Source organism: Phoxinus phoxinus (genome assembly GCF_949152265.1).
Source record: "Phoxinus phoxinus genome assembly, chromosome: 19".
Classification (NCBI taxonomy): domain Eukaryota; kingdom Metazoa; phylum Chordata; class Actinopteri; order Cypriniformes; family Leuciscidae; genus Phoxinus; species Phoxinus phoxinus.
This window is the reverse complement of record NC_136894.1, coordinates 24,831,496-24,850,512: the sequence shown is the minus strand read 5'-3', so window position 1 is coordinate 24,850,512 and position 19,017 is coordinate 24,831,496. Positions and strand designations below refer to the sequence as shown.

General features: G+C 37.1%; 1 protein-coding gene across 1 annotated transcript; it reads left to right on the top strand.

Moving 5' to 3' along the window:
• The first annotated feature begins 77 nt into the window (after positions 1-77).
• snx27a (sorting nexin 27a) lies at positions 78-17,303 on the top strand. The gene is made up of 13 exons (XM_079591066.1): positions 78-692; positions 5,721-5,952; positions 6,034-6,226; positions 7,063-7,127; positions 7,211-7,315; positions 8,782-8,860; positions 10,480-10,643; positions 11,480-11,569; positions 12,753-12,902; positions 13,007-13,135; positions 13,249-13,308; positions 13,394-13,442; positions 14,561-17,303. Exons 1-13 carry the CDS (start codon positions 373-375, stop codon positions 14,626-14,628), a joined length of 1,704 nt encoding a protein of 567 aa, XP_079447192.1. The 5' UTR covers positions 78-372; the 3' UTR covers positions 14,629-17,303.
• Positions 17,304-19,017: the final 1,714 nt, after the last annotated feature.

Genomic DNA, 19,017 nt, shown 5'->3' with positions numbered 1-19,017 from the left:
AATATAGAAATTGTATTTTGCCAACTTATGGTAATATTTTGGTAGGCTACATCATCATGTCACTTTTTATTTGCTATGGTAAAAACACTAGTGATTGCAGCTTCTTCCATGCAACCATCCTTCAGCTGTGCCTGTAACGTTAGTCTGTGTACTGTTAGTCTGTTATAGGATATCTCCTCTTACATAATTCACCCAAACAACCGGACAACCTCCACAAGAGGCTCTCCGTCCTCCTCTAAACACACTGGACAGTGGACACAGTCTGTGAAAGAAAGTGAAAGGAGTCTTGTGATGGTTGGGCGGGTCACGCGTATTTCTGGCTTGTTGTTTTGAAGGCCTCCGGGAGGAGAGGGGGTGAAAAGCGAGTTAAAGATGGCGGAAAGCGAAGGAGATGAGACTGCTCGGCCCGCTCCTCCGTCACTGCTGCCCACAGCGCCCCGCGTTAACGGATCGGGGATGCTCGGTTCTGGTAGCCAGACCCCGACCTTGGTGACTTCGGGTCCGCGCGTGGTTCGGATAATAAAGTCAGAATCTGGATACGGATTCAACGTCCGCGGTCAAGTGAGTGAAGGCGGCCAACTGCGGAGCATTAACGGGGAGCTGTACGCTCCTCTCCAGCATGTAAGCGCCGTGCTACCCGAGGGTGCGGCGGACCGGGCCGGTATCGTGAAAGGAGACAGAATACTAGAGGTGTAAGTCTTTTATTTTCCACTTTACGTCTCATTTTAGCATGGGAATAAGCTTTGCTCTACTGTCAGTCTGTTTGACACACAGTCACTGGTGGCTTTGCGTTATTTTTACACATTAGCATTGGACTTGTTTAAGCTTTCGTGGCCGTGCATGCCAACACATCCCTGCTAATGCAATAAACAGATCATTATTATGTAAGGCTTGAGTAGATAACACGCACTGGAAGTTTTCAAACGCAGAACGGTTGTTGTGCAACAGGGTCATCATCGGCGTGTATTCAATAATTCGTGTGTGCTAAGTTACTATATAGCCAGCTTATGCTTGTGTGTGTCATATAAATCCAGAAGAGTCTCTCACTCAGTGACTTGTTGATGCATGACAGTCACATGCGGTCATATTGATCTCTTATCATCGATGAAGCTGATAAATGCAGTTCTTGACAAGTTAAGCATCCTAAATTGTGCTTGATCTGAGCGTTAGTATCCTGGCCTGGGAAGTGCTAATGATTGACCATTTTAAAAAGTGCAGTGGTGAACCGAAATGTGTTTTTAAAATGGCTAATACATATATTATTCTATATTTTATGTGGTTGATATAATGCACATTAAGTAGCAAATAAGATTACATAAAACGTACAAACACATTATTTTACATAGTGTGTGTGTGTGTGTGTGTGTGTATTCACTAAAAGTATAAGAAAACATATATGTATGTTTTCTTATACTTTTAGTGAACGTTGTATAAAAATGGTTTAATTTCATCATATACCGTTCAAACGTTTCAGTAGGTAAGCAAATAAGTCACTTATGCTTATTTGATCAAAAATGCAGTAATAATAAATAAATGCTTAATATTTGTGTGCAAACTGTAATACATAATCTTTTTTGCAGGATTATTTGATGAATAGCAAGATCCGAAAGAACAGCATTTATTTCAAATGGAAATATTTTGTAACATTATAAATGTACTTCACTTTTGATCAATTTAATGTGCCCTTGACTCCTTGATTAAAAAAATATATTTCTTTTTTTTAAATCTTACTGAACCCAAACTTTTAAACAGTAATGCATATGCCAGCCTAATACATGTCAGTTGCCTTAATTAAGATGTATTGGCCTATATTACATACAGTATATATCAGTATATTGGCTGCTGTGTTCTCTAGTTATTGGCAGTGGGCACTAAAAACATGTCAACCACAAATAATATTTACTCTTATTTCACCAGAGAACATTTGAAAATGTGTACTTTTAACAAGGCTGTCAGTAAGTTTGACGTAAGGCAGAAAAATTATCTTATTAATAAGCCAATAATAATATGTATTTAAAAATATTGGCTGATGAATTGCCATTTTACTCTATAATAGTATTTGTAACTACTGGTATAATTAATTTTTATAGTTTACTGCAATGAGCAACTGTGTTAACACTGAGAACAGGTTTTCGAAAGTATCTTCCTTCTTCAATGAATATTTTACAGATCTGCTTTGCATGTTAATTCATAAGCTAGATTATGTAGCCTATGTATAGAGCCACACCACTGGTCATAGTTATTTGGAGGTGTGACAGGTAACGTGATCAGCATTATAAAACTGAGACGTATTGGGGTCACTGTTTTATCTTATGAGAAAATCAGAAGTTGCGTAAGGATTCACAAGGGCCACAGAATGTGGTGCAGTTCTTCACAATGTCAGTTTCAGTCAATAAACTCACATGCTGGTGGTGTGCTGTTGTCGGTTTCACTCAAACCACATTTCTCGGGCAGTCTATCTCTGCCTGAACTCAATGTGTGGCTATCTAAATTGTGTGTTTTAGATAAACTCCGGGCATGTGTGTGTAAACAAAGAAATCATTCATGTAGGCTAACTGCGCACTAATGTCAGGAGACTATTTTAAAATAGAAATGATGCTAAACTCCTCTATAGTTATTTTTATCACTCATTGTTCACTTTAAAACTTCACATTTACTCAAAATGAAGATCTGATGGAGTAACGTTCGATTTTGCTAATTTTATCCCGTTGAAAATGTCATGAAAACATTTACCCCTTCCTGAAAGGAAGGAAATGCAAAAGGTTATTAAGGACATGAAGGTTGTTGCTTACGTAGCCTCGGTCAAGTTTACTTTAACAAGGTCATTTAAAACACATTTCTTTACCTCTAGTAATTCACTGGAAATTCTTGAGGAACGTCTTGAGGAACATGATAAATATTTTGGTTTGTATGTTTTTTTTTTAAGAACAGTGGTTGAGCAATGCTGCTAAATAGTCTTTTTAAACAAATCAGCTTTGAAAACACAGATTTTTGTTAGATGGTTTTGGTTATTAGGGTTGTCAAACGTACCGGTACCAGTCGGTACTAAAAGCAAAAGTTGATGGCACCAGCACGAGTACCCGGTGTATTTGAATAGATGTGTTTGTTTGACCGCATTGGTTAATGTGATATTACCAAGTAGAACTGTTCAACAACATTTCAATGAACCAATCCGATTTGAGGGATAGTTTTTTAGTTAATATCAAGTTTAGGCTTACAACAAGGGTTAGGGGCTTATTTCCCTCTGATTTTAGGGATCAATTATGGGTTGGGTTAGGGATAGGGTTAGGACTATGTTTTTGGACAGGAATGTTGTTCAATAGATGTTGATCCAGGAACATGTCTTGGCGAAATCACAGCGACCCTATGCATTTATTAACAGCGTGTGTTTGTTTTTACAAGCGTTGAGCATTGTAGCCAATCACAATCATATCTGTTGAGCATGTGAACAAGGTGACCTATCAGACGTGCTAGTCTGTAAGTTATTCTCAATCCACTTAACATCACTTAAATTGCAAGAGGTTTTGTTCAGTAATGAATCCTTTCGTTATAACCAACAAAGTGAAAACACAATGTAAATAAGAGATTCATTGTGCAGTTTCTGTATTGACAACTGTATTTAAATGGGCGATTGAATCTAAACTGCGATGATTGACCATGATAAACAACGGATGAGACACAACGGGACAAAATAATTTGAAGTTAGTACTTAAATCAGCAGTTTTTGAAAATTGGTACCAAGATTGCACAATTTTACTGGTATTGGTACCGACTGAAATTTTGGTACTGTGCCAACCCTAGTTGTTATTATGTTAATCGATGTGAATGTTATATATTATATCTCACATGCTAAGTGTTGCATCTGGACCCTTTTAAAGAATTTACTGGCCATTTGTGATGAATAAATGGGAACTGGAACTTTCAAGATTTAACGTAATGCTTTGACATGACCTTTTCTTTTTTCTTTTTGGAAATAATCCTAGTACGTAAAAGGTTTCATTAGCCCAAGGCTGGTTTCCTGAGGAACTCCTATAAGGAAGAAGGAGTGGGTTCACAAACCAAGGCTGAGTTTGTTTATGAGCGGTTTTCCATTTACAGTCTTTGGTGAGCGTCGTCCCTGTCTTCGGTTCAATGATATAAACATGAATGTGTTTAACAAGGAAAAGGAAATCAATATGGTATCTTCTTTAGAATTATAACAGTACTTCCAATCTGAAATGAGGAAGTATCAGGGAATCATTGCAGTCATTAGCTGGTCATGTGATGTGACTGTCATGTTACACAACAGTTTGTTCCTGTTCCAAACTCATTGTTCAGCATGTTCAAGTCTTCGAACATGTAATGTTTTTTATATTGAATTGGATTCAAGTATGATACATTAGCATAGATTTGGGGTATGGACAGTTGGGACATCCTAAGTTAAGAGACCCCATAATAATCCCTATCAATATTTCTGGTGATTTAAAGTTATGAGAAAGAATACAAGCTCCATATTTCTGCTTTATATATTTTTCTGTTATGGTTTTCCAATACTAGAGACCAATACTGTTTCCAATACTATTTCCAATACTGTTTATGCCCTGGATGAATGAATTTTTATGTGTTTTTCCTTTTGAATGTAAATGTATTGTACCAGAAGAGCTTTGCATTTTTTATTTCCCTCCACTTTTAATATAATCAAACCACTAATGGATTTCGTTCTGTGGTAGTGTAGAAAGCTGGTCTGTCTGCTTTATCCACCCTCATTTTTGTATTCCGTCATGAAATATAGCTCACCATTACTGTATTCCTCCATCTGTCACCTGGTTTATGAATTAGTGATGGTGGTAATAATAATAATAATAAGTGATGGTCAGGTGTTGTACGTGTCATTGTTGGTGGGATCATGTTCATGCAAACAATAATTCATAACTAAATTGAGAGATCCCAGTCACCCTCTTTATTAGCTAAAAAAACTGTAAACCAGCTGCAAAAAAAAAACCTTCATAACCAGAGACTTTTTGAAAAAGACATGAGTAGTTCCCTACATGAAATGTAATCCATTGGTTAGTAGACTACTCTGGGTTTCATTTCCGCAAATTGTAAAATGGCTTATTACTACACCAGTTTAAAGAGAGTAACCTTTGCTTTAATTTTGAAGAAAAACTATGTTTGGATTGTTTTATTATTGAAGAACTCAATGCTTAGTGCAGATGTCCAATTAAAACGGTATACTACAGTGCTTATTTGCTTGAAAATCACAATTAAATGTTTAAAATAAAGCCAATTTTTGCCTTGTGTGATCAAATGTTCCCTTAACACCAATGAGATTTTGAATATCTACAGAGTGCCATTCAAAAAGTGTGGGGTTTATTTTGAATCCATATTTTTATTCAGGAAAAGATGCATTCAATTAACCAGAAGTGGTAGTAAAGACAATAATGTTACCAAAAAATTCAGTTTCAAATAAATTCTGTGCTTTTGAACTTTCTATCCATCAATTAATCCTGAAAAAAAAAAGTAAGCAACACAATTATTTTCAACTCTTAATAAGAAATGTTGAGCATCAAATCAGCATATTATAATGATTTCTGAAGGATCATGTGACCCTGTATGAATATTCTGCTTGCCGTATCAGAAATAAATAGCAAAAAATTGCCTTGGTTAGTATGAGAGACTCCAAATCCATCTTAATATTTCACCCCTGTAACATGGGCCACTTTTTTCCGTTTCTCCTGCAGTAACCGGGTGAGCGTGGAGGGGGCGACGCACAAGCAGGTAGTGGATCTGATCAGGGCCGGAGAGAGGGAGCTGGTGTTGACCGTGCTCTCTGTCCCGGCACAGGAAGGGGACGGACTTGATGCCGGAGAGGAAAGTGCTGTGCAGCCCAGTTACGACTACAGCGACAAGCAGGCCGTCCCCATTTCAGTCCCCACATACAAACATGTGGAACAGAACTCCGAGAAGTTTGTGGTGAGTTGCGCAGGAAGGATAAAAGCTTTTTTTCCTTTTTGGCTGTTTAGTGCTAATAATCTTTGTTTCCTCCTGTCTTAGGCGTATAACGTGTACATGTCGGGCAGACAGATGTGCTCAAAGCGTTACCGGGAATTCGCAATACTTCATCAGAACCTGAAGAGAGAGTTTTCCAGCTACACTTTCCCGAAACTCCCAGGGAAGTGGCCCTTCTCTCTGTCTGAACAACAGCTGGACGCTCGCAGGAGAGGATTGGAGGAATACATGGAGAGAGGTGAGAGCGAGGAGGACATTAGTTTACAGACAGGGCTTAGATTAAGCCGGGATTAGGCCTTAGTTTAGTTAGGATAACCACCAACCTTTCCTAAATCCCCAAAGGTAAGATTTTTAATGAATTGATTTAGTTGTTTCAAAGATTAAGCATTACAACATAACACTAGCTACATATAATACATAAAACTAGTATGAGTGATATGGATCGATTATTAAAATAGTGATCACTTCTAGAGTAAACGCGTAGGCTGTGTACATGATGCGTTCACACTAGCTAGAACTAGCGACAGGACACATTCACTCTATAGAAAGTGCAAAAAGACGTTCTGCATCTTCTTGAGACATACTCTTAAAATATCTATTTTAACTTGATACGGTGCATTAAAAGCATAGCGCTGACTGATTAACTCCCATCAAGCCAGTCGTGACCCAAATTAGTCTGCACTTTTATTATGACAACTACTGAAATCTGCAGGCAGTGCAAAAATACAAGCTTTGAGATGTTTTTCTTTCAGTGAGCCTTTCAATAACACCAAAGCCTGTCAAAAAAAAAGAATTTTTCAAGAAATGAACTTCTTATCTTAAGGATTTTCTCAACTTCTTTCTCAAGAAGATTTTTGTGAATCTGGCCCCTGATTTTAAAGTGCTGTACTTTTATTACAGATGAGTTATATTTGGTCAGGATGTTTTTTGTATTGTCATCTTTTCAGTAAGCCACCATTGGATGTGGTTTTGTACACTTGCTCATAAATGCATGAGATATGAAACGCACTTCTGCTGAGCTCTATATAAATATATATATATATATCCTGTCTCTCGACTTCTTTCTCTTTTTAGTCTGCTCAGTGCGGATCATAGGTGAGAGTGACATTATGCAAGAATTCCTGTCTGAATCAAACGAGGTAAGTGTGTGTGCAAAAACTGTAGATCTGTGTGGTAGTGGTTTTGCTCAACGACTCTGTTTAACATGCGCTTCGTGTTATAGAACCACAACAGCATAACAGATGTCGAGTTACGGATAGCGCTGCCTGATAAAACTACAGCTTCAGTGAGAGTCCGAAAGAATAGCACCACTGACCAGGTTTACCAGGTAAAATGTCATAAGTTCATGCAACACAGTCTGACTATTTAAAGGGGTCATTAAATCTAATGTTACTTGATATTTTGATATATAAGAGGTTTTGTACCATTAAAGCATCCTGCAAGTTTCACAGCTTAAAACGTCATCTTCATTATAAACAAAGCATTTATTTAATAAAACTCCAAAAACAGCTTGTTTGGATGTTGTGGGATCTGTGATGTCACATGGGCTAATACATTTGCATATGACTGCCTCCAGAGCAAGACATCGACAAATAATTATACATCATCGCACCATAGGCCCCGCCCACTATACCGCTCAGTAATGGCCGACACCTGTCAACACCGGATGCGAGCGTCACACCAAAAGGGAATAGATTAGAATCACTGACGTCATCTACACTGGTTACAGTATACATACACGTTCAGTTCCTGACGTACTCCTAGAGCTTTTGAGTCCGTCGACAACAGGACAAATTCTGTGAAATAACGTTCACTTTGACGCGGCTTGTTTAACCGGCTCGTTCGTGTCTCTGTACAGACTTCAGAAGGATCACAAACAAGTGGATGGTTTATTTTCAGTGGTGTCCTGAATCTTGCAGAGGATTATATGCTTGTTCAGAGCGTTTGCAGATTGTTTAGGAAACGAGGCAGTGTAATGGAGAGTTTGCAAAAAAACTTCCCTTGAAACTTTTAGCCAGCTGTATTGGATGGATCTGACAGCAACTGCATCACAAACCGTAAGTTATTTCAAAATGGAATTGAAAACAGAGCGCTTGTGCGGTGTTTGCAAGCTTTATCACAGACAAAGTGGATTGATAGATAGTTGTTTTTATGAAGCAATAGAAACACTTTTCATGTACTGCTTAAAGATACAATATGTCCTTTTTTTTCGCCGCTACCAAACTACCCGCAAGTGCTGAATTACTCACACAGGTCAGTTTATATCACGGACGTGGAGCTCTCGGCATCTCGAAAACGCCACGCTGATATTGATCCTCGGTTTAGTTCTCCTTTTATCCCAAAGTCTGCTTGCCATGGTCCATAATGTTTGAACGAAACAACAACAGTGTGCAGCTAGACGTTAGGCACTACGCAGTTGTCCACGTCTGTCGCCATGGTTACTATGACAGTACTACGAGCGGAAACCAGGGGTAACGCGGATATTACGTCATTGACAGGCAACAAGTGAACAGGTTTTCCGGAACGGGAATTGGAATTTCTCTGCAATTAAAAGTATTTGGGAACTTTTGGGATATTGTAAGTACACAACTGCAGGAAATATATCACACTGTGCAAGTGATGTGAGGGTTGAAAATATTTTTCCCTGCATTTATTTATGTATTTATTTTGTGCACCAAAAAAAGTGAACCTCTCAGGGAACATTTCCATGTCGTGACCCCTTTAAATATCAACTCAATGACCTCAACAACAGCTCATCCTAGTCATAAACAAGTAACATTTCCCCTTTTTCAGGCTCTTGTCATGAAGGTTGGGATGGACAGCATGATGGCCAGTTACTTTGCTCTCTTCGAAGTTATTAACCACTCATTTGGTGAGTAATGGCTCTGTTTTCTTCAAGTGTCTGTGTTCCGAGTTGGCCTCTAACAGGAAGGGAAGAAAGCATTTAGATATTCACTGAGGAAAGCAGTTGACCTTGTTATGAAGTCAAAAGTAATTGCGCTTATGATTCGTTTTAACAGTGATTAAACTGCCGCGTCGTGATCTTTTCTTAATCAAACGAACAATGTTTTGCCCCAGCTGGCAAGCTCCGATAAGATGCTACTGAGCTCATAAGGACATTGGGCCTTGTTAATGAAACATGAACGGAACAGATTTCTGTGTAAATCCTTCGCCAAACACTTCTTGCATACGTTTATAGAAGAATGTTTGGTCACACTTTAGTTTGGGGAACAAATATACACCATTAACTGTGACTTTTGCCTCAATAAACTCCTAATTTACTGTTAATAAATTGTTAGTATGGTAGTTGTTGTAGTGGTTAATTTAGGTATGGAGTGCGATTATGGGATGTAGAATATGGTCATGTAGAATAAGGCATTAATATGTGATTTATAAGTACTAATAAACAGCCAATATGCAAGTTAATAAGCAAGAAGTTAATAGTGAGAATTGGTCCCCAAAGTAAAGTCTTACCGAATGTTTTTGTCTGTAAAAACACACATGACAGCTAGATAGTTTTAAATATCAAATATTGAGTTGAAACATGTAACTTCTATGGGGCTTTCAGGCTTCAAAAAGGAAGAAAACTTAACCAGAAAAGTGTCATCCAAGTGGTCCATTGTTCTTTATATTCCAAGTCATACGATAGCTTTGTGTCAAACAGATCGAAATTTAAGTTGTCGGTGAAAGTATTCCCCTCCATTGAGTTTATAACCAGAATCATCAGATAAATCAAATGTTTGGGGTCAGTAAGATTTCTTCAATGTTCCTTATGCGCACCAAGGCTGTATTTATTGAATCAAAAATACACTAAAACAGTAATGTATTGAAATATTGTTACAATTTAAAATAAGTGTTTTGTATTTTAACATATAGTTTAAAGTGTGTTATACTTCTGTGTTGGCAAAGCTGAATTTTCAGCATTACCTCAGTCTTCAGTGTCACATGATCCTTCAGAAATCATCCTGATATGTTGATTTGCTGCTCAAGAAACATTTCTTATTATTGTTTGTTGAAAACAATTGTGCTGCCTAACATTTTTGTGGAAAGCATGGCCGCTTTATCACCGTCAGGCCAAACCGTTCTCAATGCTGAACAGTTCCATGCCGATCCGACCCAGCCGGTGTGGATTTGGTTTTATTTTCCACTGTGGGGTTGATAACAGAACTTTCTGGAAATAGAAGTTTTTTTTAATCAGGATTCTTTGAATAAAAACAAAAGCATTTTTTTGTATAAATGTCTTCACTGCCAGTTTATTGTGTTCTTGCTAAATAAAAGCAATTTATATTTAAAAAAAATGTTACTTGACCCTAAACTTTGAACAGTAGTGTACCTATGGCAGATTTGCAGTGTACATTACAATATTTAATTAATTTCCTCATATAAAGATATTAAATTTACCATGAAACGCTAAACTGTTTGCGATATTTACTGAAAATCTCTCTCTTGTCCTCTCTTTCTGTTTTGTCACTTGTACTTTTCTCCCTAAAGTGCGCAAATTGGCTCCTAATGAGTTTCCGCACAAGCTGTATGTTCAGAACTACACGTCAGCTGTCCCTGGGACGTGTCTCACGGTGCGCAAGTGGCTCTTCAGCACACAGGAAGAAGAACTGCTGCGGGACAACCCTCTGGCCCTGCACTACTGCTTCCATCAGGTCAGTCCGGGTTATTGTCAATTCTCTCCTTCGCAGACTAAGTCATTTATAGTGTCTCCAGACGCTATAACATGGTCATTATGTCATTAATAAATATAAACACGTCGCACATTACGGTAATTGCCGACCATAAACCGCACAAATGGACTTTGAACAGCTAGCAAGGTGTCAGGTTAATACATCATCTAATACCACACATGCTTGCTTTGTTGTACTTTCCGTTTATTCGGCATATTTGTATAGACCTTATGCAGCAGAGAAACAAAAGCACAGACATCTTTAGAATTGTTTAAACTTCCCTTTTTGCATTAGCTCCGTCTATGGCATCGCTGTCCAAAAAGTAATTAGTGGATTTACATATCGTAGTAGAGTTAATGAAAGTTATCATGAGCATTGTAATGTTTAAAGTGGATAACATAACAAATGTCAGTAGACCGGGAAGATTTTAAAGGGCGCCTATTATGCCCCTTTTCAAAAGATATAAAATAAGTCTCTGTTGTCCCCAGAGTGTGTGTGAAGTTTTTAGCTCAAAATACCCCACAGAAAAAAAAATTAAAGCATGTTTAAATTGTCATTTTTGGGGGGCTGAGAAAAACGCACCGTTTTAGTGTGTCTCCTTTAAAAGTTAATGAGATGCGGTTCCACGCACAGGGGGCGGAGCCTAACCAGCACGCACTCAGAGCCAGGACAATCTCATCTCACAGAAAGAGGAGGAACATAAAGTCTATAAATGAAGTCATTAATGAGTTGCTTTTAAACGGTTCTTGAGCTCATATACTCATATCAGTCAGAGCTGTTCATCTCTTACATTCTGTGTTTTGGTCTCTTTTCTTCAGGCACAGGATGATGTGAAGAAGGGATTCATTAAAGCAGAGGATAAAGCGTACCAGCTCCAGAAACTAGCAGAACAGAGAAAGATGACAACGGTCTCTCATACTTTATCCGTCATAGAATGCCAAACAGTCTTTCAAATAGAATGCTTAATTTAAATGCTATTTATCTTTTCATTAAAACCCTGTCAATAACATGTCCAGGTCAAATTAATCAAATTAAAAGAAATTATTTTAATAATGATAAAATCAAGCATATTTTGGGGGGCATTTAAAAAAATTGATTGCACTAACATTTAGTTTTCAATACATTTCCATTACATTACAAATTCTTATAACTGTAAGGCAAAAAAAAAGAAAAAATCAAATATTAGAGTAATGCAAAAATGTATATATGGCTCAAAGTGTTATTATAGTATTATTTATATACTATTACAGTTTTCTATATTTTTATATTCTTCAGTTTAATTTTTAGTAATAATTTTTTTTCCTGTTATTTTGATTTTTAAGTATTTACTAATAGTGATTTAGTAATTTTAGCATTTTTAACTTTTATTTCAGTTTTTTTCAAAGACAACATTTTTAATTTTCATTTAAAGTTTTCTATGTAATATTTATATTTTATTTCAGCTTTGTTTGTTTTTTAATAACATTGGGTACCAAAAAACAATGTTAATTGGTCTAAAATAGTCTTTTCATATTTTGGGATGAAATGTAACCTGGACACTTTACCTTTTTTGTCGCAAAGCAAAATCTATTAAAGGTAGGGTAGGTCAGAATTGTCTAAAAAAACTTTTATTCAAATTTGTTTAAACTGTCTTTATATACCAATACATCATTAAAATGCAAGTACTCTGAAATAGAGAGTATAAAAAACTGAGTGACTCTAGTGTATTTAATCTTCAATAAACACAGCTCATTCACTCCCACCTAAAAACGGGTGCGCGACTGCACGCACGTGGGCAGAGCCAATAATAGCGGCGGTAGTCATGGCGACGGAGAGTGACAGTCGCGCAAGCCAATCACTTGTTTCGTCCCGAATGGAATTAATGAGCTGTGTTTTTTGAAGATTAAATACACTAGAGTCTCTCAATTTTTATACTCTCTTTTTCAAAGTACTTACATTTTAATTATGTATTGGTATATAAAGACAGTTTAAGCCAATTTGAAAAAAAGTTCTTTAGACAATTCTTACCTACACAACCTTTAATACTATGTAAAGGCATTTTGTTTCAAAATAAACATGTTTTCCTTCTTTCCTGTGATCTTTCTCTCGCAGTATCTGAGTCTTTTGCGCTCATGTGAGGGATATAACGAGTTGACTTTCCCTCACTGTGCATGTGACTCGCGGAGGAAAGGTCATGTGATCACGGCCATCAGCATGAAGCATTTCAAACTACACGCCTGCACAGAGGACGGCACTCTTGAGGTGGGAGAAAGATGCTCACAATGTGCCGACATAACCTTGAGGGATAGAACTGGCCATATGAGAACATGTTTGCTTTGCAGTAACACTTTATCTTTGACTCCCAGAATCAGGTGATTGTGTTCGAATGGTCAGAGATGCAAAGATGGGACACAGATGAGGAGGGAATGGCCTTCTGCTTCGAGTATGTGCGGGGAGAAAAGAAACCTCGTTGGGTCAAAATATTCACTCCTTATGTAAGTCACCCCAGAATGAGAATGATTGCTTCATTATTTACCTGCTGAATTATGTTTCTCAGAACATTTTTCAGAAATAAGCCCTGGTTGAGTGTTTGTGTTCCCTTCTCCAGTTTAACTACATGCACGAGTGCTTCGAGAGGATTTTCTGTGAGCTCAAATGGAGGAAAGAGGTATTAATAACTTGCACACATTTCTGTTTTAACTTCTTAGCCTTTTTTGTCATTTGTTAATGAGTTTCTCTCTGATGTGTTTAAGGTTGAAGAGGAGGCCTCAGACAAAGGCAATAAGAACTGTAGTAATAATGGTAAGAGAACCCTTTGCCCTCATTTTATCACATCTTTTCAAGCGTACTCATGTGATGATCATACTCACACAGAAACCTGAAATGCAGGTTCATACTCACCACACTTACATTTTAGTACGAGTACAAAGTCACATGTCATGCGTGTGATGCTCATTTCAGCCAACAGTGCATAAAATGAACCCTGCACCTTCTCGGATGATCAGTAATGGAAATGTATTCCTTTATTATGTAAAACAAAAATCACTGTAGGCTAGCATTGATTGGAAATACTCCAGCAAATGTGCTTTTTTATTATTGAGCACTGTTTTATTCAATTCGCACATTTCAGTCGTGCTCGTGCAAAGTAAATATTTGAAATAATACAATAACTTTTGTTGTATTTTTTTGTACTGAATTCATTTAATCTGAACTGTAGTAATGTATTTAATAAATAATTTATTCATTTATTATTTAATATTCATTGCTACAAAATGATAATGTACAATATATAAATTATATATTTAACTTTAATTCATACATTAAAAAAATTATACATTTTATAATAAAAAAATGTAGGCTATAATGAATTTAAATGATAATGTATAATATATATATAAATATGATATGATATATATTGTGTGTGTGTGTGTGCGTGCGTGCGTGTGTGTTAAAATACTTTCAAATTGGAGAAAAATAATTCATCTTTTATATTGTTTTTTTTAGTGATGTCTAATCAATTAATTGCGATTAACCGCATCTGACATAAACGTTTGCGTGTGTGTGTATATATACTGTACATGCACAAATTATTTCACAAACTTTTATGTTAGATGTGATTACCGGTAATCGATTTGACAGCATTAGTATTTTTCCCCCTGCTGGTTGACACAGATTTGACTGAGATCAGGCGAGTAGTATTCATTGTTGTGAGCCCAAGTTGCCCCATTCTAGGCCATTGAACATGACTGGTGTGTACTCTAATGGGAATGTAATTTCCCTAACACTAAATGTGATTTTAAATTTAGTGAACAGGATTTATGAATTTTTTAAGATTTAAAAAAAGCTTTAGAAATTTAAAAGAAGCTTATATTTTACTAAGAAAGGTTTAGTAAAGCGAATGAAACACTTCTGTATTGCAGATTACATCTCGCCGCTAGAGCAACAGAAGGGATGGCGCCACCTAGGGGGCGAGATTGCCACTTCCTAAAACCCTCTCTAGACTCCTGTGGAACAGCAGAAATTGCGCTGGATCATCACACTTGAGCAGACCACCATAATGACCATGTTACCACGGCAACACCCCAGCGACACCATAACAACCACGTTTCCACGGAGACAAAAGTGTGCCTTTCAGATGCAGAGCTTTCCACATGGCAACCACAGCAACGCAAAATGCCATTATCATGGCGAAGCAGAGGCTGCAGGGATGTTTCACCCCAGATCAAGAGCACCAATGGGTTCTGCTGTCATTTCATCAATAGATACTTTGCACATGCTTAAGTACATGTTAAATACCACATAGGACGAGATCGAACGATCTTCCACGTCATTGGTTTAGGAGACAAGCTATTCTTTAAGTCTACTGGCTGGATTTTGGAGAGCATTAGCTAAGGTAGAGCTGAATCCGCACTGTTATCAGGGCAGCGTAGTAACAAATGACCACTTTGTGATTTGGAATGGCAGCCGCTATCATGGGAGGGGGACGTCATGCCTTAACAAAAACAAATTAATAATTTGTGTAGCAAGGTCACCATACAAACAATTAGTGTGGGATCTCTCTAAAATAATATTGTGATGGCATTATTTCTTAATTTTCCCAGTATTGCTGACTAAAATGAGCTCTTATTAATTTTATTTCAATTAAATGAGTAAACAAGTCTGTAGGAGCAGTGACATGGGAAGTGTGTGTGATTGTGTAATTAAGGACAGGAGTGTTTATGAACTCACGTTATAGGGATAGTTCAACCAAAAATTTGAATTTGATCACCATTTACTCACCCTTAAGTTGTTCCGAACCTGTATGAATTTCTTTCTTCTGCTGAACACAAAAGATATTTTGAAGAATATGGGGAACACAACAGTTGATGGCCCCCATTGACTTCCATAGATGGGGCCCATCAACTATTTGCTTAATGACATTCTTCAAAATGTCTTTTTTTTGTGTGTGTGTTCAGCAGAAGAAAGAAATCCATACAGGTTTGGAACAACTTGAGGGTGAGTAATGTTCATTTCTGAGTGAACTATCCCTTTAAGGTTAAGTGTAGTTCGCGTGAGCGACCTGTAGGGGGCCTCAGCATCAAACACAGAAGCAGCTGCGCTCAGGATGGTTTATTTCTGTTCAGTTTATGTGTTGGCCTCTGAGGGAACATCATCGAGGGAGTCTGAGTTTGTTTTTGTGTTATTTATTGTTCGAGACTGCAGACAAGATCTGAACAGGGAAAACGAGACCGACTGAGAATATTGTGATCTCAGTCCTCTCATGTGTTTTCTAGAAGAAGAACTTAGAAAGCGAAAGGCAACTAGTCTCAAACTCATGTGCAAATTCCCCACAGTGTGCTAGAATAATAGCCAGGTTTTTATGTTTGTAGTGGTCTAGATTAGCTATTTTTCTCTTGTTGTAACTCTTCTTTTAAATGCAGAGAACTAGAACTTATGGTATAGCCAAAAAGATATACCAAGGACCTTGGTTGCCCCCCTCATCACAGGATAAGGCACAGCTTAACATTTTCTTAACAGACATGCATGTTTAATGCAAGTCAGAAGCTTTCACCATTCCATTCCAGCACAATACTGTGATAAATGAGCTTTTCCTCATCCAAATGCTTAAGCCACCTTGGCTACGATACCTTGATCAATAAGTGAGTTTGTATAGTGTGTGTGTGTGTGTGTGTGTGTGTGCTACATCAGATTGCTCTCTGGTTAGAGTAAAGGCTCCTATTACAGCAGCACGGTAGCATCTGTGGTCTAAGCGTATTTACAAAAAAACTTGATTTGTCTTCAGTCCTGATTATTTCCATATTTGATTAGTTCAGACCGTTTATCAATGTGAATGAAGAAAAAACAGAAGTTCGGCTTGTGTGTTTTACGGTCGTGTAATTTGTCCTTTCGTCAGGAGTGCAGGTGCGACACTTTTTGTATTGTCTGGAAAATGTCAAAAGTGTTCCACCTCGTAATGTTCACCAGCGCTATAATATTAATTGTTTGGTCAGTGTTTCTTATTTCGTGTCAATGTGCCGGGAGGGAAGAATATGAATGTACCAGAATGTATTTATAACATGGATGATTATTTGTTTTTGTTTTGTCATTAACTTGAACTTCAACCATTAAAGATCATCATAACTCTTCAGTTTAAAACTTAAGACACTAACCTACTCTTATCCTTCCACTGAGTGTTTTCTTAACTTTTGGCCCACGTTGAAAGTATTATTAATGTTTTGAGTGTTTTCCCCAAAATTGGTATGTTGGGATGAAATACTGTCAAGTTTAACGGCTATTTGTTTGTGTTCTGTGCTTCATCTGTAAATCTTACTGCTTATGTGTAGTACTGACAGAGTCTTTGTAGCTTTTCTGACTGAAAGCGTTAATTTATTTTTCTGCTAAACCGAGGGGATTGAAACCAGGCCTGTGCTGTGGTGGGTTTAGGAAGGGGCTTTGTGTGAAAAGATATAATGCATACGTGAAGGAGATAAACAGGCGTGCATTATTTAATGTAGCCTAGATAATGGCATAAATTAACAATAACGGGATACAATAGTTTTATATCTGAAATGTGTGAAGGTTAAACTAACCAGAGTTATAAAAAAAAAAAAAAACTTAAACTTTGAGAAACATCATGTAGGTTGAAACATTGTAACATACTATTTTAAATAAAATGACCTATTGAAAAAAAATATTGTTTGATTTCTCTTAAATGTGCAGTACATATATCACTGAGCAGGCAAACGTGAATGTGTCATGTGACATTCCTAATGCATCCAAAGTAACCAATTGCATTACTGCATTAAAGGTACACTATATAGGCTAACATTTTTTTTGTTTAAAAATCATTTCAAAATTATTCAGTACATCATCAATCCTTCTTCCAAACGTGTTTTTTGTCTTACACTGAATTCACAATGGTGAGCCTGTTAAAAACGGGTTATAGGGGAGCGCGGGGCACAACGTAACGCGGGGCTAGTTGTTGTTACACTTGTTTTAAATACTTCCACACATGCCAGCATGACGAAACTTGGTGTATTTAGGCTACTAGTTGCCATATCAACACTATATGACTATAACACTACAAATTGCACCAAAAATTCAGAAATCTTTGTAAGATATCACTGAACATTTATTTAACCATAGTAAAAGCATTTCTTAAGTACATTTTTCATCTCTACTTTTTGCATTTATTTAAAATTAGACAAATCTGATATTTTAATCTCCAATCTGTTATTTAACAGTTGAGATCGTTCTATGCTTCGCTAACCAGTAGAAGACACTAGCAGGGTTTAAATCCCAGTTGTGCAGCTGGGGCATGTTGTACAATGAGCCCCTATTAGAAATATGCTATTATATTCTATACTTTACTAGTCAACTGTTGGCTAACTTTTTACATAATGTTATATTAATATGCAAATGAAACACAAACAAACAGATCCAACTCTGAAATGGCAGTTTATTAAACAATGCGAAATCTACGTCAATGGCTAGAGCTCTGCTTAACGTTACATGCCAAGAATTGCATGCACCTCCAAGTAGCCTACTGTTTAAAAACGATATAGCCTACTATTCTTTGTGGGGTTCATTAATGGGGATAAATAATTTGGCAGAAAATGTTGTAGGCTACCTGCAGATATTTGCATCCACCTCTTTTCTCAGCATAAATGACTGTTAGGCAGAACAGAACACCTGTTAGCGGGTTTGTCCCCTGAATGCGCGCGCATCCAGTATTGTTTGTAGGGGAGAGCGTGGCACAACTTAACACTTTTTGACTTTCTCAGTTTATGTAAATCTACTTAGGGTTTAGAGTATTTATTTTCCCCCACATTAATTTCCCACATCTAGTACAATTATGTGGTTTTGTTTTATTAATACAGTGTATACTTTTTGCTTGATTTACCCCGAAAGAATGGAAGTGAAATGTAACAACATGCCCCATAGGTGGGGCACATTGTAACATGTGAGGGGCACATTGTAAAATCACCATATGACAGTTTAAAACGCTATCTGATCTAATAAAAAATATATACAAGTCAAACCAAAATATTTTCTCAATAAAATACAATAATTAACTTTTTCATATAAAATAATGGAATTTTTTAATAATTAAAAATAAACTCATTTTTGAGTTTGACAACAAACACACCGGAAAACACAGCTATACAGCATATTTATATTGCGTCATGTCTGTAAATAGAGAAAATTTGCTCCGGGAACTTTGACACATGGTGTGGGAGGGGCATTGGTTTATGCATGGTCACATCGAGCAAGAAAATTTGACATGGAGCCTCTAAATCTCAAACCTCCGGGGAATCACCTGTTCTAAACAAAACGGCAAACAGAGTCTGCTGGCAAAAAGAGAATGCCACAGTGCTCGTAAAACAAAATCCACATT